Source organism: Cryptotermes secundus, unplaced genomic scaffold (assembly GCF_002891405.2).
Source record: "Cryptotermes secundus unplaced genomic scaffold, Csec_1.0 scaffold1072, whole genome shotgun sequence".
Classification (NCBI taxonomy): Eukaryota; Metazoa; Arthropoda; class Insecta; order Blattodea; family Kalotermitidae; genus Cryptotermes; species Cryptotermes secundus.
This window is the reverse complement of record NW_019735578.1, coordinates 949,907-970,681: the sequence shown is the minus strand read 5'-3', so window position 1 is coordinate 970,681 and position 20,775 is coordinate 949,907. Positions and strand designations below refer to the sequence as shown.

At 36.2% G+C, this 20,775-nt stretch overlaps 1 protein-coding gene across 2 annotated transcripts in view; it reads right to left on the bottom strand.

Annotated features, from left to right (window-relative positions):
• The window catches only part of LOC111869663 (long-chain-fatty-acid--CoA ligase 5), a 145,888-nt gene extending 137,375 nt beyond the window's left edge, over nt 1-8,513 (bottom strand). The window contains exons 1-2 of one of the 2 annotated variants that reach the window (XM_023861339.2): nt 8,438-8,513; nt 4,924-5,092 (exon numbers count right to left, since the gene is read on the bottom strand). In XM_023861339.2, coding sequence (XP_023717107.1) covers nt 4,924-5,092; nt 8,438-8,488 — 220 coding nt within the window. In that variant the 5' untranslated portion in view covers nt 8,489-8,513. Of the gene's footprint in view, nt 1-4,923; nt 5,093-5,211; nt 6,312-8,437 lie in introns of those variants that run through there. The other variant, XM_023861337.2, reaches the window with a different exon arrangement.
• Nucleotides 8,514-20,775: the final 12,262 nt, after the last annotated feature.

Here is a 20,775-nt window from a genome sequence, read left to right as displayed (position 1 = left end):
TATAGTTACAGAGGAAATAGGTTTCTATAAAGAAATTCAGGAAACATAATTTTAATTTTTTGTTAAAAGAAGTAGTTTACTGTAACTTTGTGAACCTGATATTGAAAAAGAGCAAATGTACATTGTAAACAGTAAAGTTTTTGGAGCCTTCTGAAGAACTGATGCATTGTTTTTATGAAAGTACTCTCATTTCACCTGCTACAAAACATTCTGATGCCAATTCTCTATGTGTTTTGCATTATGTAATGTGTTACCCACTGGAACTAATTCCTTGAGAAGTAATGAAAAATTCCATCATTTGATCTGACTTCCACATAATCCTTCCTAGAATTATTTTTCTTCCATTATTTTCCATTTCTTTAATTTTTATCATTACTTCCTTTTAATTGTTTCCAACAGTGTGGAGGGACTAGTGGTAATTTTAAATTATTACTTATAGCTCTGAAGATGGAGGAGATGGCCTCCAGATATGGAGGTTAGCTGTGAATATACTGAATAAGCAATCACAGACAGCTGACAAGGGGTGGTCCTCCAGCTTGGGGGTTGGGTGTGTGGCTAACAACTGACAGTAAAAAATAAGCTTGTTACAAAGTGTCACAAAGGGCTTTAGATTTGGACAGGTCCTTTGGATAAAACACCTAAGCTAAGGAAAATGGACATGCAATTTGATTCAACGTATGTGAGAAGCCTGTATAGGACAGGTTCGGTTCATTCATGATAGTTGCAAAAGAAATATCAAAATGTAAGTTAGACTGCAAGATGTGGCACTGAGCCAATGGGCCAGTACACATTTTTCTCTGGAGAGGGAAATGAAAATCATGAGTTGGGTACAGTTTTTTGTGCATAAGAGAATCATATCAGCAGTTAAGAGGGTAGAGTTTGCTAGTGATAAGATGTCCTAGATAATACGAAGAAGGTGCTGGTGTGATATCATTGTTCTGAGTGTTCCTGGCCCAACAGAGGATAATTCTCATATGAAGTGAATGACAGCTTCTACGAGGAACAAGAGTGTGTATTCGATAAATTCCCTAAATACAATATGAGCATTTTGTTAGGCGATTTCAGTGGCAAAGTAGGTAGTGAAAGCATTTTCAAACCAACAGTTGGTAATGATAGTTTACATGAAATTAATAATGCTAATGGATTTAGAGTAGTAAACTGTGCCAAATCCAAAAATCTGACCATCAAAACTACAGTGTTCCCATATCGTAACATTCATGAATTTACTTGGACATCTCCTGATGGAAAGACTCGCAGTCAAATTGACCGTATTTTGATAGACAGAAGACAGCATTGAAGTGTACATGCTATCCGATCATTCAGGGCAGCAGGATGTCATAAAAGTTAAGAAGAGACTGGCAGTGAGTAAATAAACCATGCACAGATTTCATATAGGGATGAAATTAAACAAGGTAAAGGATAAAGGGCAGTATTGTGTTGAAAACTCAAAAAGGTTCGCAGCTTTGCATAACTTAGATGTTGAGGTGGACATTAATAGAGCCTGGGAAACTTATATTAGAGAGAATATAAATATTTCAGCCAAAGAGAGTCCAGGTTTTTATGAATTGAGGAAGCATAAGCCATGGTTCAATGAAGGATGCTCAAAATTATTAGATCAAAGGAAACAAGTCAAATTGTAGTACTTAGGGTATCCAGATGCAATAAGTGGGGATAATATGAAGAAAATAAGATGTGAAGCCAATAGGCATTTCACATGCAACATGTATTTCTGGATAAAACTTATTGAAGGTTATTCGCCTTCAAAAAAGACACGTGGCACAACATGACAGAGAACAACCCATCACTTGGAATACATATGCACATAGAGGGGACCATACATTATAAAATTAATAAGCAAAGTCACCACAAGAGAATCACAGAGTTTCCTCAGCTATAACTTAAACACCTGATGATGACCATAATTGTCAAAACATATGGTGACAAACTTTTAAAAAGTTATATGATATGCAAAACTTTTGAAGTGAATAACACTAAATTAGTTTTACAGGAAGATGTGTTGCACATGAGATAGTGAAACGAGTAACATTTGATACTAAGTGATGTGCAGCAGAATGCTACAATATAATATTAATACCAGGACAGTTAGTAGTTATAGCTCAGAAGTTAATAAATTTGAGTCTTTCTGACGCAACAAATATACTTGGCATCGGTAGTGAAAGCATTAGGCATTTCTCTGAAGTATATTACCAGTGCTTCATGTTTGGAATGTTGTGCGTACAGAAATAGCTGACGACATTAAGATTATTATCTTCTAGAATGTAACCTTGTAGATCTTCATTGACATTTTGCAGGAACATGCTGCCTCCATCTTCAGGTTAGAGGACCATATACTGGTTATCCTGACTGAAGTCATCTGTAATATTCATCAGTTCCTCCAGGCATATACTGTGATAATACTGTAAAACAGATCAGGAGTTCCCTCAAAATTCTTTCCAACTGCTCATTTACAAGTTAACCTACTATTAGATGCTACATAATATTATGTCTCTATGAAGCAAGGTTATGACATCTTACAATATATGTTGCCTAGATTAGTCGTAAGCAATTTTTAATCATGACTTTTGCATTAAAATTATAAATCCAAGCTGAAGAGGCAGCGGTCGCTCGGTCGGTGTATTTCACTTGCAGATTACAGACCACGGAGTTTGTTCCACAATATGTTGAAATTAAAATTCCGTATCATGTGTGAACATGGCGTTGATTATTAATTAAAATGTATTTTAGAAGTTAGATTAGAGTTAAATGTATTCTTCGTTACAGTCATCAGCTAGTTACTGGAATATATTTATTTGAGAGTATATTTGCTGATGTTGGATCTTGTTGTACTATATGTCTTTTGACGCAGTGTGGGTATTTTCTGTAATACTGCTTTTGTGTTATTTATGTAGCTTGTATAGATGTATAGTTTTGGCAAGATAGATGTGCACCTGATGATGGCCACTTTATCCCCGAGGAAAGAGCCCCCAGTACCCATTGGCTAGGAGGTTGGGTGGACCCTACTGCCGGTCTGGATGGCATAGAGAAAAGAAAATTCCTGACCCTATCGGGACTCGAACTCCGACCCCTCGGTCGTCCAGCCCGTAGCCAGTCGCTAACCCGGCTCTCTTAGTACATGGTAGAATGGTAATTATCTACCGAAGTGTGGTCTAAATTTAATTTAAGCTCACATGCTTTTCGTAAGGGCTATAAATATCTAATTTAATTTTAATTTGTACTACCAGGGAGAAAAATTTCTGTCTGGAGAAAATGGCTCACAAGGAATACGACGAAACTAACAGGCGTTTTCGCGTTGCGACGAAAGCCTAAAACATATACAAGCCAGTAGGAACATAACCATACACATACAATGTATAAAACGTATAACCAAATTGAGGCTATTGCATATAATTAACAGTGGTTTAAATATCGGGCGTGCGCGGTTGTTTCACCCGCTCGCCATGTTGCGGAACAGCATATGAGTGAGGCCTGAAACATAACAAAATAAAAACTTACATTAGAAATTCAATAAACAAATTGATAGTGATTAACAAAATGAATATAGGAACCTTACCAGTACTGCTGGAATTCTTGCTATCTCTTCTGCAACACGCTGTTTGCTTTAGTATCGTGAGCATGGAAGGCAGATGAGTACACCATTTCTTCATTGTCCGCATTAAAATGGACAACAGATTGCGACCGAAACTGCTTACAATTTGTAAAAAATGAAGAAAAAAATTACAATGAAGTCAAAATTATCATTCTGTGCCCAATAGTGAGCACGTCGTAAAAAAACAAAATTAGACAGAAACTCGAGATGATCGTGTTCGAACGACGCTTCATTCAATTACATATTAACGAAATCACATATACGCATGAACGCCGTTCTGCTCGAGGCATATGGAAAGTCTTCGCCAGAACCACCCAGCTCCAATGTAGTCCATGTATAACCGATTCTTCACGTCAAAGAGAAATTAATCACGTCAGTTAAGTTTCTGTTATCCAAAATCCTAACCAAGACGACAATTCGGCGATTTTACTAACATGCGAAATGTAAATGTCACAGACCTACGTTTCTTTCTCGAGAAATACACAATGTACAAGACTCGGTTGCTTTATATTACTGACTCGACGCCTTTCTTCATAATGACAATCGATGTATTTTTTAATGCTGAAGCTGGAACATATTTTACTGACTTGTCTAAGGTGCTTCTTGTGGTCTGTCTTCTCTAAGTTTGAAGCCGGATCACGTTTCGTTGACTTATCTTATGCGTTTCCTTATTATTCATAAATTTAATTCACAGTACATTGCACAAAAACAAATATAACATGTCACTTCAGTATCTACTTTAGGTGTTTATACAGATGCAGCTACTTTATCTTTCAACACTGGAGTGAAAGACGGATCAAAACAAAACGCAAGTCTTGTTTTATTGAATCTTTTTCCTTCCAATGCGAGTTATTCACAGGAATAAGCTGTTAAAGTTCTCTTTATATCTCTCCCACTCGTACTGACTTCATTGTCATGACGACCGAACCCTGTCAAGTTGTAACCCTGTGGTATAAAGAAGACACGTACTTAAAACTAGCCCTTCCTAAATGAAGGTCCATTAAGCCGCAATGGGATTATTTTCTACCAACAAGAGCTAATCTGGACACGAAATCTAAATTCACACCGCCTAACAGAAATCCTATCTTGGACACCTAACATGGAGGGCGGAGGACAATACCTTACAACCTAATAACAATAACAAAAAATCACATCCATAGGGTTTCCAACTTGACCTTAACCTAAGCTCTGGGCCATGGCGGCTACCGCATCAAATACAGAGTTGACTGGCACGGTGCAATATTATTACCATGACCAGTCTAGGGCCGGACCTGCCGGACTGACATGAATTAGATCGTGCCGATGCTAGGGCTTACCTGATCTGCTGAAGTACCCAGTCCATCCTCCTGCGGATGGTTGCTCAAATGCTAAAGGTTCAGCCGACACTGCTTTGGTTTCGACGTTACGGTTTGCGTGATGCTCCTCTTGGTATGGTCCCTGTTTCGAAGTCCGCGTCTGATAGACGCTACTGTTTCCATTGGAACGCTGCAGACGTTGGCATAATCCAAGGAAAGCACAACACGGTATTACAAATACTTAAGGGAGTCGTTGAAATCACACACACACAGCAGCACAGCACGTTATCCTAATCCACGTAAACGAACCCGTAGAATTATCCATCTCCTCTTCACAGTTTGACCACGAACAATATTGTCTCTGGGATCACTACGGTGCTTTAAGATCCGTGATGTAATTGATTGTAACACTGAACAAACATGTGTACGTATATTTGTTAAATCCACAGATATCACTAATAATGCAATTAACATGGCGTTTATTTTTAATGAAGTTGTATCATAAACACAACTGAATTAGCCAATGTGTAAAAGGTGACAGCTACACCTAGAGAAACTGAATAAAATCTTAGACTCATTAATATAGACAAAATGTACAAGGCCGGGGTTCGACCAGAGTGGCTTCGAGTGCAGCCTGAGCAGCAAAATACTTGAACCAGGTGATTATAATAAATATCTGCGAGAAATTTACTGTTTTCCTTTTGTTCATCACAATGTTAACAGACTTAAATTTTACCATTACAATAACACATTTTCATAATAATTTAATTTAATTATTTTCAGGATAATTATTGAAGTATCGTTGCATTCTTTCGAACTATTTCCTCGAAACCCAATGCAAACCGCTTTCTTGCCCTTGGAACTTTATGTCACTCTTGTTAGAAAACTGCTGAAATGTAGCTCATAAATTCGAATTAAATAATTTCTGTTATTCGATGTAACTGTAAAATATGGTAAACAAATAGTTACGAAGTTCTAAATAAATCATTATTTTAGAACACACCAAGTGCTAAGTTCTGTCTTATTATAACATGGCAACAAAATTGTTGCGATTTCTACAATTAATCCTTTGTGCTAATGAACAAATATTTTAAGTTGTAACTGCACATATTTTGACCTTGTAATATAAACGTTTGGTAGAAATTACGCTTGCCCAATTTAAGAGGCTACTGTTAAAGTTACAATGAACAACACTTCGTCATTGCTACACAAACAACGCAATTACAAGCTCCAAGACGTACTGCTTAAGAAGTGAAACCTTATGAAATGTTTTTAGACGATATGTAATTCAACCGAATTAATATAAAGTCACAGATACTTGAAAGCTGTCTGCTTAGTACAACTTACGATATTTGATACCGCTCTAACACACAAGGTACTGAAAAAACTGGCGGACAAACACGTGTAACATTAGATGCTCTCATGCACGCAAGCAAGTCACTGTTGTAATAGGATGTGAAGTCGTACGAACCGTGTGAAGTAGGGGTTGATTTCGATTCACCGAAAGAGGTATCGATAGTGTAATTAAATTCCATTGGCGGCTCGTGAGAAATATTTTACATGAAGATCAAAACCCATTTACGTTACACTTTAGAACACCCCTAAACTTCAGGGGAAATCCAGTTGTTCCATATACGCTATTAAAATTCGATAAACATAAAACTGTAATAAGATTATTATTAGATTAAAAAACCCTGTCTCTTTCTCCGATCGAACAAAATTGAAATTTAAAAGAGATAAATGAACAAGATAATAGAAAGACTTATATAATATGGAAAGTGTTTATTTGCAGTGGGAAGATGAGACTGTTAAAGATAAATGTGACGATAAACTGACTCATGTGTCCAAGTATTTCGCTCCGGAGGTGTATAGAGGCATGGAAGTAAACATACACCTCTTCCAGCCATTGAGAACACATGGAGGGGAAGGGTAAACCTCTCGGGGGAAGGACTCCACGATATATATTTGGTGTCCCCAGTTCTAATACGAATGTGGAGGGGAAGAGCAAATGTTGCTTTGATGGGGATCGAACCTCAGTCATTCAGCTCCATAGCCAGTTATTTATTGACAGATTTCACCCGGCTCATCAGAGCTAATATTGTTAGAACGACGTAATGAAGAAAATACAGATGGGTAGATTATGCAGTAAGCAGGGGGGAGATATATGTTCAAAATCGTGGTTGAAAAGCCGAAAATTAGCAATTGGTTAACTCAGCGGATATTATTAAACTGGACAGTTGAAGTGTAATTGATTTTGTCAGTATTCAATAAATAACAAAATTAAAACTTATTATCCCGTAAACTTCGGGAAAACAAAAGATTGGCATGTATGAAGCATCATTTTACTACTTATTTATTATGCCTTTGAGTCGTGGCTTCTTCAAGCGAAGAGGCTGAATTTGAAGGCCAGTGAAAACAAAGCGTTCAGGAAAATAATTGTATGCAAAGGAGGCGAAGTAAGTGGAAAATGAATAATACTGCGTGTCAAGTACTGTTAGGATATTCAAGGAGGGATTAGAATGAATGGGCATGTAGCCAGGATGGAAGAAACAAGAGTCGCAGTTTTGTGCAGTCACTTGTTGGAAGACAGAGAAGATTGTGATACTAAATTGTACCTTAAGGACACAGGTTTTGAAGACGATACGTGGATGCACTATGGCTTTCAATAGCGGACACTAATCCTACTGCAAGAGTTATTCACGTTCTTTGTGTATATTTTTTAATTATTGGTCTTTTGAACTACGTTAAACAAAGCACTAAGTTCTTCACTCTGTTATGACCTCCAATTGCCAAACTCCCAGCAACAGACGACGAACAACACACACCTTTCGGTTCCTCCTTAGGGAACTTCGAGACCTCAAGAAACATATGATTTTCTAAGTCGCTTATTTCTAATTTATTTAATGACGATTGACTAACTATGTATATTATGAAGTATAAATGGTAGTATGATAAAGAATGGTTAATTGGAAATGTTCGGATATGGCTATGGTCTATCGTGAGAAATTAGTGCAGAATTCTCCTGGAGGAACTCATGAAATTACAAAACATGTCTGTCGGAATAACAGGCCTCTTGGGCAAGATTCAAACCGAAGATTCTGTCGAGAAAACTGATCTTGGAGGTCACTGAGCCGTAACACTCGTAACTCTTAGCACTGCTGGAATTGTAGCACCGGTGTGAGCAGAGAGGTTTTCTGTTCGCTGTACTGGGTACTATCTGCATCGAGCGTCGCGGCATAGTGTCTGTCTTGCTTCTTATCCGTGAGGTCCCGACTTATAGTCTCGATGGCCAGATCGGAGAGTCTGATCAAGAGTTCCCTGACGATCCTCAGTCCCTTGTTCATGGACTTAAAATAGGCCACGACCATTCCCTATCCTCTCGCCGCAATAATTCAGGGTGCCATTTGACAACATATAATATGTGAAGATGACAAATAATACATAAGGAAGAATTCAGAGAGTTATAAAATAATCAAATTAGCAAAATTATATTTTATTGGTGTAAAGTTGCCAGAGCCTAATGCTTACCACTCACCTCAGCGCTTATGCTGTGATCTAGAAGGCGTGAAGTTTTGTCTTCATTCATGACCTGAGTCTTAAACACTTCATTGTGCATGGATACCGTAATGGCGAATTAGTTCTGTATTATATTCCTGTATTTTAATGGCGTGAGGCTGTTGCTGGTGGTATTGAGAACTAGCCGCCACTACATTAGAGTATAGTAACAGTGACGTCAGTGTCAGCTGGCACGTGAAACAAGCGAATTACGAACCACGTACATGCGTATGACCATCCCCCTCCCCCTTCATGCTTCTCTGCAGCTTTTTGCAATTGTGAGGTTATGAATGTCCAATATATCACGTACTTCTGGTTCAGATTTGAAGATCGGACACGAAATGTAAAATGATAAGAGTTCCTGTGAATCCATGTTTTGTCGTAGGTAAATTCCGGGCCCTAAACGTTCTAAAGTTGCTTAATTCCACTTAGAAAAAAAAGGGTGGCAATGGAAACCATCGAAGTAGCGAGGTTTGTATCTGAAGGTGTCTACACGTAAAAGCAGTATCACTCCATAAAAGTCTAAAGTTTTCATTCAGCTACAACAAAGTTTGTATGAATGTCTACAGTCTACACATTCTGTTGAACACAACAGCCTTCTGAAAACCAAAGTTCAGGATACAACACTTTTCTTTTAAATAATTAAAATATTTGGTATCTTTTCGGTCCTTTTCTCAATTTCGAATTCTTTCCAAGAATCCAAAATGCAGGGGAACATGATTTCGCCGCGTTTGGGTTATGTACCTGAGTCAACTTGTTCTTACTCCAGCATTGATTCCATTCTGTACAGGTGGTCTCCAGTTTCTTTCCAACTTCTTCTCTCTTCTTGATGTCTTCCAATAATAGCTAAACCATCATATTCTGAGTCACCCAACAGTCATCTTTCCTTTAAATTTTAATTCTAATGCTCTCTTGGTCCCTTGCTCTATCCATTCTTTTTGCATGGCAAACCATTGTAACAGATTATATTCTTACCCTATTATAAAATTCTGAATTGCAACGTATCCAAAAGAATTCATACATATTGCTTGGATTTCGCATCATACGTTAGCATCCGTTTAAAATGTACTTTATAAATTGTTTCAATATGTGTTCCACTTTCTTTCATGTGATAAAATTAGAAATATTTTGTATCATTCTGCATTTATTTTACTTTCTAAGTACATAACTTTGACTGATGCTTAATGACTGTATCATTAACTTTTATTCACCACTTCCTTGAAATCCTCATAGATCCCCAAATATGGAGTGACTTAATTACTTCAGTCCTACCTAAATGTCTAATTGTTATGATCATATGGCAGTGGAAGTATAGTAGTAATATTATAAAAATGTAACATTTAAATTGTGTAATATAAAATATGACTTACATACTTACCCAGAAAGCACTCAACTTCGCCATACCAGCGATAAAATCATTACTGAAGTCTTGCTGAATCACTGAATTTACAGTAATGGATTTTATTTGCTATAATAACAAGTCTGTAATTGTCGGTCTGAGAAGAGGGTACTGGGTTCCTATGCCCAAAGGTCTGTTTCAGGACTAACTTGATTCAGTGCAGATATTTCAGTATGCTTCCTAATCCCTCACCTTTGTGCGTCCATTGGCAGGTGAACAAGAAACATGCCTGGAGATGCAAAGTCAAAGCTTCACAAATGCAGGTAACAATCAAGCCCCTCATTGTGGTTCACAGGCCATATTAAGCTGCAAGTTTCACTTGCTAGTCATGACTCATTTCTTCATTCTTTCCAGCTGGGCAGAGGAAACTGAGACAAAAGTGCTTATAACTGGGGAAACAAGTATTATACATACAAATCATGTATCATCTGCAGAATCCTGGATCAATTCAACTGGATCTACTAACAATAATTTATTTCCAGAAAACACGAACTTTCTGGTTTCTATAGTTACATAATTCTCATTTACAAAAAAGAACAAAAATTTATGTACAAAAAAGACAAGACATTTTATATTACACGAATGTGATGACAAATTATCATGTCACTATAGGCGAGGGAGACAGTTAATATTTAAGAAAATGAATTGTGGACACCATAAGAGCTGACAAGTTATGTGTTGTAATGATTCTTCAAGCTAACAGACATGTGTAACACTGGATTTAGTTCATCATGATTCACAGTGGTTCTCAAACCAATGCCAATAAACTCGAATTTCCATAACATGAACTCTTAGCAACTTCAGCTAATCTATATTAAAACATTTATATTTATAATCCAAAAATATTTTAAAATATGCAGCTAGCTTTCCTGATTCTAAAGCCAATACAATTAACCTATGCACAATACAGGTTTCTTGACATCAGATTGTATTAGCAAAATGAATTGATACATGGTATCAGAATTATGAGAATACTTATCACCTGAATCTACTTCTTAATACAAGCAAATTTTACATACAAAATTTTCAGTGCTTAGAAATTCCTGACATAAAAATATGCCCTTTGTCAGAACTTGTCAGAAACATTTTTTCTTCAATATGAAGATTATTACTGTTGGAGCCACAGTCATTTTTCACAAATGAATAAAAAATAATATGCCTGGATAACAAGCTAAAATGTTATCAAAGAAGACTTACCAATCATTTATCAATCAGATAAAGCAACAACATATACCTATACTGAGTATTCCAAAGTAACACTTCCTACAATGTTTCCTCAAAGGTTATATTTCAACTGGATCTCAAAAAGACAAAAGAAGAGTCATTATTCCATACACAGTGATGAATGGAGGGAGAATTTATATACACATTGCACTTGTATGCAATAGCAAATGGAAAGAGTGTAAAAACCAAAAACAAATTCCAAGACTTAGTGATACATGTAGACACATAAACAATCTTTCCTTCATCATTATTCGCACAGCTGTAAGAAGTCCAGCATTATGTCACCTGTGTATCCACATGCTTTAATCACAAAACTATCCTATATGTAATGGAGATGAATCACCCAGATCAGAACCATGCAAATTTGTGGTTCATGGAGCCACATTAAAACATATACACAAGCCATGAGATGCATAAATTCTTTTGCAGTAATATACCAAATAATTATAAACTATTTTCTTTCACTCTGGCTCTTTACTGGTTACTTTTATCCTCTTTAGCAGCATCAAGGCCAATCAGACAAGGGAATATTTAAAAAGTTGCACTCTTGCTTCAAAATTGTCTCCAATATCAGTATCCAGTTTCCAAAATAGTGTACTAGTGAAAAAAAAAGTTTGTCAAGATCAATATAAGTAAAACCCATTTAAAGTAAAAACACTATTTTTGTACGAGACCCTTCATGTAAACCATCTTATTTACATGGCTGCAGAAAACTTCTGTTCTGGGGATTAGTTAGGAAGCTTTTACTTTGAGTACCAGGCAGTTTTGGATGTAAAATAGTCCATGCATAGACTGACACATTCACCTACACTGAAGTTTATACCTTGAGCATGGAACATACCAGGTCCACACTGTGGTGTGGAGCCAATGTTAAACTGTAGGTTCCCCTGTCAGCCCATCATCCTGTATATAGAAATACAGGGATTATGCATCATGTGTGCTCTCAACACTGAACATAGTAAACTACTGGTCAAACCACACTGTGTGCGTTGTATGGATGTGTGGATGGTTTATGTAAAAACACAAGCAAAAATGGAAATTGGAGGCCTTTGTAGTTCAATCAATACAGTGATTAGGCTATATACAAATGACTGAGGTTGATTCTCTGCAGGGACAGACACTTTTCTGTCCTGCACTACATCCAGACTGCCTCTAGGGCCCACTTAGACTGCTATTCAATAGATATTGGGGTAAAGCAGCTGAGGCCAATGCTGAACACTCATTTCTATCGGGCATGGAGATACATTCCACTCTGTCGTGTCTTCAAGGTATACAGCTTAACTGAGCACAAGACAACATTACCTCAGCCTTCAACCCCTAAAGCCAGCATTTAAAATCCTACTAACCACATATTGCAGCGGTATTTAAATGGAAGCAAGCCTCACAGCCTGGTGAGGACATATTCGGTATAGTGGCCTGAAGGGTTAAAACGAAATCATATTACAGCACTGATCACAGAAATTATATCTCTTGTCTGGCCATTCATCAAGCAAATTAAAGGAGCCAATAAAGAATATTCTGCCAGAAATGCCTCAAATTCATATATATATATATATATATATGGGAAGAGGTGACCTACTTTGTAAAATAAGTAAGTGAAGGAAAGCAAATAATGTCATCTCTTCCCATAGATACAACTGATTTTCAACATTTTTATTTGATAATATTGGCATTTAAGGCTCAATACACATTTAACAGATACACATTAAACCTACAAACCTAATTTCACATGGTCCTGTTCTAGGTATATAGACACAGTCACAAGAGCAAGCTGTGCAGTGTTAAACCCTGAATATATACCTCATGGTGCATAACTAGCAGGAGTTAGTACATTATTACTACCATTTTTAACAAATTAAACGAGGTCAGCAGGAATTCTGTCTATTATATATGATGCACATATATAACTATACATAAAAAATGCTTACCATACATGCTTATAAATGATTAACAAAGATACACTGATCATGTGAGAAGGGTAAATACTCGGACAGTTAAAAACATTGTATTTTGAATTGACAGAAAGTGAAATACTTAGGTATGGATATTCAAAAACAGATCCAGAGTGAAAGTATGAAACATAAAACTGATATTGTAATTATAAAAATAACATCTGTAATCGATCTAAGCTTTAAAAATTAGAATGAACTTAGCATTCAGTGGTAATATGGAATTTCACCAATGCCGTATCAAAATATTTATCGCCTTGTAATAAATAAAGGGCTTGAGAAAAAGGCATAAGCTTAATTTTACAGGTCCCAAATAAATTTTGAAACAATTCACAAACTTGCATGTAAATTGACATAAAGGTTATACCACATTTTTAATTGTCACTGAAGTTCAGTACTGAGTAGTTCAAAGAGTCTCAGGCAAAAGTTGTAGCCTGTACTGATGTGAATAAATATAAGTTATGTTTCCAAGATAATCACCATTACTTATTAAAATGGACCTCATACCATATGATAGATGTGTGCTTGCAATATGCTATACAATCTGATAACTCTGTTCCTTATTTCAAGAATATGGTTAGTATTTGTACTAATTACTGCACATGAACTCCAAGAGATATAAATAATGAAAGTCAAGTCACTTGTCTCAACGAGGGCTCAAACATCCCAGAAAAGAAGGAAAGAAGCTTGGCTGCTGTTGGCCATTGAACAGAATGTCATGTTTTTCAAATTCAGATTGTCCATAACTTCAATCTAAATTTTATAGAAGGACCACTGATGTTCTTGGCTCAGTTGATTCCCTTACATAAAATAATGAAACTGCTTGTTACATACTGTGTAATATATAAATGAAAAATGAGGTTGAAGTATTCATCAGGATAACACAAACTGGCCACAGACCTGTGCCCAACATGAACCCAGACTTGAGACCTGGCTATTCCATATGTCAACAAGATTATAACAGACAGATTTTTTAGGATTCCTACACTTTTCCTGATATTCTTTCTGCCAATTTCTTCTTTAGCAATCTAAAATTGAGAACTTCAGTAACTGATACAACTTTCTCAAACAACCTCACAATCTAACATAGAATAAATTAAGCCTATTGTTCAGTGCTCTAATTCTCTTCAAGTATGGTACTTTTGACACATGACATCTATTTATGTCATATAACAAGTAGAGATTAATCAAAGTTACAAAAATTGTAAAATGTTCATAATATGGGAAATAAAATAATATTATACATATATTTACATTCGAAGATTTTATGAATAAAAGCAAATTTTATATTTTATAACTTGAATTCATGTTGTACTGTTTGAGTAAGAACATACATGATAAAGTAACATCATGGAATATGATAATTTGTTACATGATGCAGATTCTTTACAATTCCACTTCCTGTGGCAGTACTGAAAACACAGAGTAGCCAAAAGTACTTTTCTCATCTTTGAGCCTTTTAACCATATCTATACTTTCCCTTTCCATTTAAAATTAGATTGCAAAAAATGTCTTTGAGGAAACATTAAATTACAGCAAAGATAACACAGGATACCTAATGACTTGGAAATACTGTTACATCTCTGTGTTAGACTTTGACATTTAGATCAGAATTCTCTCATCTAAACTTATGACTGGCCAGCACATATGCATACAATATATAAAACATTTCAGAATATCACACGCATGACTGTGCAAGATGCTTCTGGGTACATAGGTTTACCATTTTATTTTCGTTCAAATTACAATAAATACAGCTAAGTGTGGACTGAAAAAGTAACTACTTGAAACTTATCTAGCTTGTATATCAATGGTTCAGGGCACAAATACTATATGTCCAATACGCACAGTTTTTAATAAACCAAATTTAAAAATGGACAACACTGTTCTAATGTGATATACAGTACTTCTTAATCTTTCCTCCCATCATCAAGGTAATTTCTGGACTTAGAATATCTGTGAAGAAGGGTACACAATAAATCAAAATGGCCTAAAAGTGGACACACAATATTTCTGCTTTAAACTACTGTTATATTCCATTGCCAAATACAAGGTCCAATTTCAAAGTCTTCATAGAACAATATGAATGTGCCAAATGTCATTTTCCACTGAATCTGGTCTCCCATGTTCAGGAGCAAAATCTGTACTACTAAACCACATTAACTTTCAATGGAAGAAGCATGCAACTCATGCTCATGGTTTTACGGTGGTGCTTGTGAGAAAGAGGGCAAAGAGTCAGTTTGTAATGTGAGTGCATTCATTACTTTTAACCCTTTAACCCGTTGCCGTGGTTCGTCGTGTATGGTTCATCAGGGATTTAAATCGTCTGGGGGGGTTCGGCGTGTCTGTTTCGTCCAGCTGCACACCTATGTTATAACGCCCATAATAATTGGTGGTTTTGCTGTAGATTGTTAGATTTTTCGCTGGCCTGTTGTCACAAGAACAGAGTATACTAAGCCAACGAGTTTAGCTGAGATAAGTCATCGTTACATATGCCTGTCTTGCAGCAAAATTCCTGTGGCTCTGGCGAGCGGATTCTAGCTGTACCGTTATGAAAGGCCTGTTTTCTTTGCTTTGAAGATATAAACAACCGAGACGTGATATTTACGATGTTGATAATATCATATTACCCTGAGCTGGCCACAGTAGCACACTCAATTGCAATTCTTAGAAGAGGGTTGTCCAAAATTTTATTCTCGTAAAATCAATTGCTTTCGCACAGTTCATAGCACCCATTTCTTAGAAAAACGCCACAATATAAGGCAGGACACTGTGGTCACCCCCTGAGACGATACGGATGTGTGTGGGGGAGGGAAAAGTACTCATTCCTTCATAATCATCGCTCCAGTTGACGTCATTTTATCGTACTGACCTTGGTGGTCGTTTCGAGGGATGACCGTAAATATCGGAGCGAGGAATGTGGGGCACCGTTGGGTTACACGAATGCTTCAAGGCCTTCCTTACACTGCTCGAATAGATACCGGGCGCTCATATTATAAGGTAAGTTTATAAAAACCATCTTTTAAGATAATTTTAGTGAAAGTTTCATGCTTCAAGGCGTCCCATTCACTGCTCAAATACTAAACAACCTGCTTCCATTGAAGATATAAAGGGCGCGCATATTATAAGGTAAGGTTATAAAACCACCTTTTAAGATCATTTTAGTGAAAGTTTCATGTTCCTATCTCATAGAATTTAAGAACAATGATGAATAAATAATTTTCGAGCAAAATTTAAATGGCCGGCTGAATATATTACCGCAGGAGCCGCGGCCGCGGAATTTAAATGACCACGTCAAAGGGTTAAGGACTGAATTTCTTCCAGATATATATAGATTTCAGTTTGTACCTCACAGAAGACATATTACACCTCTGTTACAAAACTCAACCAATTAATGTTGTTTACTATGAGAACCATATGAAACACACAAATACACTCTGTGGGCAGAATGCAGAGTTTCAGTGTGTTGAAGCAAGTGGTACACATAGTAACCACTGCACTTAAAAGGGTTAACCCTTTAGTCATTTCTGACATGCAATATTTCTACCATAATGCAAATCAGATATGTTGTAAATGTAGGTGTTCCATTTATGGTATTTCTGTTGAACTATATGGCAGAACTCTCAAGTGTCACATAAAATCTTCATTGATTTTATAATACCTTGACAACAGTATATAGAAGACAAAAAATAGCCTTTTTACTGTTTTGGCAATAATGAGGGAAACATTTAAGAAGTTTACTAGTGAACAGCCAAAGGTTTTAGCAAGTGAACTGATAATAATGAGCATTTGCCTCTGTCTTCTTTGGAACCAACTACAGAATAGCCAAGCTGCAGTGCTCTTTAGCATTCCTCATCAGATTAAAAGTTAAGGTAGACAGGACAGTTTCATCATCATGATTCCAAAAACAGTTGACACATAAAATCAGCATACAGCAGTGGCTGCAGGAGGAACGTACATGTCCCCCTGTGACAGATGAAAGTTATGTTGGAGCATGTACAGCACACTTCTAAGCAATGAGAATGTGATGCTGAATTGTTCACTCACAATCTTGCACATTCCTACCTCTAACCTAAAAGAAATGCTCAATTTTGGTCATGATTACAAATAACAATTATTGTGATGTACACTGTTAACAATTCAATGTAATCATCATAACTGAATGGACCCAGGAGCACAAACTTCTGCATAGTATTTTTTCTTCAGATAAGAATTCTTTGAACACTGATAACATAAGTGAAGTAATTGCTGATTATAAGTTTTTAATTGTTATGAATGGAGATACTTGAGTGAGAACTAGTAGCCACTTACTACAGCTGGCTGACATATGGAAAAACTGTATTCTTGATCCACTCAGCAACATTTGGAAGAGATCCAACATTCTTAACATCTTCCAGCATCAGTAATAAGTTCTCACAATCAAACACTTTCCAACTATGAGCAAACAGAAAACTGAACTGGCTTCAGTTTCCAGCTATGGGCAGTCTTTCTACCAGAAAAATCAGCAGCAAAATCATTATAAACGGTCCTCTGGGTTTCATCAGAGTGATAAGCTTTTCCGTCAACATACTCACAGCCATATTTCTAAGAGGACACCAAACATCATGGTGTAATGACTGAAACTCATGCTTCAAGTTCAGGAGGCTCGGAGTTTCAATATCAGGAAGGGAACTGGTTGTTCTCAGAAAGGTGATATTTTGTAGGTGTCTCCAGTCCCTATAGGCAAATGCTGGTATTGTGCATTAAACTATGTCTCAAACTCTTCCATCCACAGCCTTCCTGTGCTACTCGTATTGTTTATAATCATCACATCAGTCAATGGCACATAACTGAAGCAGTTGACACAGTATCATTAAATAAAGTAAACAATGCATTTTCTAAAAGATGAATGCTTTTCCACTCATGTAACTGCTGAAACTCCAACATTAAAACCAATAAAGACAACTAGTGTAATTCCTATTCAGATTCTAACAGTAAGCCTATTCATTAGCTACACAAACTTGCATATCTTTATCTCATTCCCTCCCTTATTCCTTTTCCAATCTCTTTTATTTGTCCATCACTATAATTCCTCTTCCTTTTCCTCTGTTTCTTTCCTTTACATCAAAGAATTTATGGTAAATATATTGCTCATTTCAATTCATATATTTTTTTCACAGACAAAAATAAACTAAACACTATGTTAAATATGTAAATTTTGCATTTTGTTTTCATGACAATAGAGTGAGGACAACAAAACAACATATCAACAAGCAACAAACACTGCCCTGCAAAGAGTACTTACATATTGATTCCACAAAACTTCTATGCCAAACATTAATGTTTGGCATAGAAGTTTGCAACAACTAAAACATATATGCTTTTCATCAGTCATGACTGATGAAACCAATGGCCTGAAGTTTCATAAGTTATTTAATGACTTTGTATAAATTGGAGAGGTTAGTATCAAGATGATAGGGTGATTATATGAATGGGGGAGTAGAAAGGAATTTTCATTTCATGCATCCTGTTGTGTTACAATATATACAACTTATTTATTTGACCTTCACAACACAACAATAAAAGAACTTCAAGGACAATGCCCAAATATAGTTCTGCTACATATTTCGGCCACTAGTGGCCATCATCAGGCACACACTTCAACAAACGTACACCACCGAACTGCAGTACGCAAAATTTGATACAATGTCATAAATCATTTAAGATAATTTGCAATAAGTATACAATAAGTAGGTTATTTAAAACCAATAAAAGTCATATATAAAAAATCAAATTTTAATTTTGTTTTTTTATATGACATTTATTAGTTTTAAATAACCTTCTTATTTTATTCTTATTGCAAATTATCTTAAATGATTTATGACATTGTATCAAATTTTGCGTATTGCAGTTCGGTGGTGTACGTTTTTTGAAGTGTGTTTGCCTGATGATGGCCACTAGTAGCTGAAACAGGTAGCAGAACTATATCTGGGCATTGTCCTTGAAGTTCTTTTATTGTTGTGTTGTGACGGTCAACTAAATGAGTAGAAAGGACTTAGTACTTGATAGTCATGGTAGCCTTTAAGTATTATTCCAGCAAACTGCCTGGAGGGAACAAAAGAAATAATGACCATCTTGAGAAATGAGTGCATAGCATAAATATTTTGGCATATTTTTTCTCCCACATATTTGCTTCCCTCTCCCATGTAACTTATAGTAAAAGTTTCAAAATCCAAAATTTAATTTTTAATTTAATTTAATTTAATTAACTCTTTCAGGTTGCATGTCTTTATTTGTCGTATTTCACGCAACATGTTTTGGCCTACACGGCCATCATCAGGTGTGCTAGAATTTTTCTGGTGGAACTCTGCTCTTTATATACTGTCATAACACCTTGTTCCTAATTTTATGATTTATCTACAATTCTGAAGTATAATTTCCTTTTTTTTTTTTTTTGCAAAACGTGTCAGTGATTGGTGCATTTTTTGTGCTGCATGTATTTCCTCCTGCTGTCTCTTCTGCAGTTATTTAAGATAATTCACAAATTAAAAAAAGTGTTATGACAGTCTATAAAGTGCAGCAATTTCACCAAAACAACTGCACCTGATGGCGGCCACATAGGCCGAAATAGATTGTGTGAGATACGACAAAGACATACTGCCTAAAAGATCTAAGAGTTTTAAAGATTAAAGATTAAACTTTGAATGCTAAAACTCTTAGTGTAAGTTCTACAGGAGATAGAAGCAAATAAGTGGCAAAAATACAGTGCAACGGGATGCTGAAACATAATATTATTTTAGCATATCACTTTTTTTCACCTGTTGTTGACTAACATTGCCTCTGAAATGCATAAGGTGGAAAATGTATGCATAGTGTAAAAATTTTGGCATATCTGGTTACTTTTGTTTACCCTATCATTGATTAACATCGTCTCTGAGATGTGTTCAGCCAGTCTGTCCAAACAGCTATACAAGGTGTCGGAGACATTTTTAAGTTCACTCCTCAATTGTTATTAACAGATGGCAGTCTAATGCATTTCTGGTCTCCCTTTAACCAAAAACTCATTTCATTTAGTGATAACAACACATAAGATCTAAAAATAAGACAAAGCCACAACAATGGGGATTTGCTGCTGTTTAAAAGAAAATGTAAAAAAAGGCAGGGCGCCAAATCAAGTCTCGAAGGCATTAAATAACTTTAAAACTGCAAGACTTACAAACAAATTTTATTTTGCATAAAATGCATGTTTAATGAAAATTGTCACTGTGGATAATATTTAGGAAGTTATGTTTGAGATGTGTGCAGAAATGCACATATGAGGTAGAGTCAGTAAATAGGTCACAAATGGATATAAAACATAAAACACTGTGATACTTGAACCTGGAAAAACATCTGTTTCTCAACATTCCTCCACCAACATTGATATTCTTGTCCCATCCTTTTACCATTGCAATGAAACCCACAGCACAGAAGTCTTTTGACTGTTGTCTCAGCCACATCTGCACCTGGGCGAACATCATCTGCAACTTCTGAATGTCCTTGAGAGAATTTCTCGGCCCAGTTGTAAAGCACTTTACATAACAAACACTTCTCACCATAAACAGGAAATATTTCTGTATGAATATCCTTTTGCCCACAGAAAAACGTACAACAGAATGCTGCTCTTTAGTAGGATACTCCTCAAGCACAGTCCCCATGTTGACTACTGAAACCAGCCACTGAACATGTGTATGTGCATCTGCTACCTAGACTGTTATGAAGCTGGAC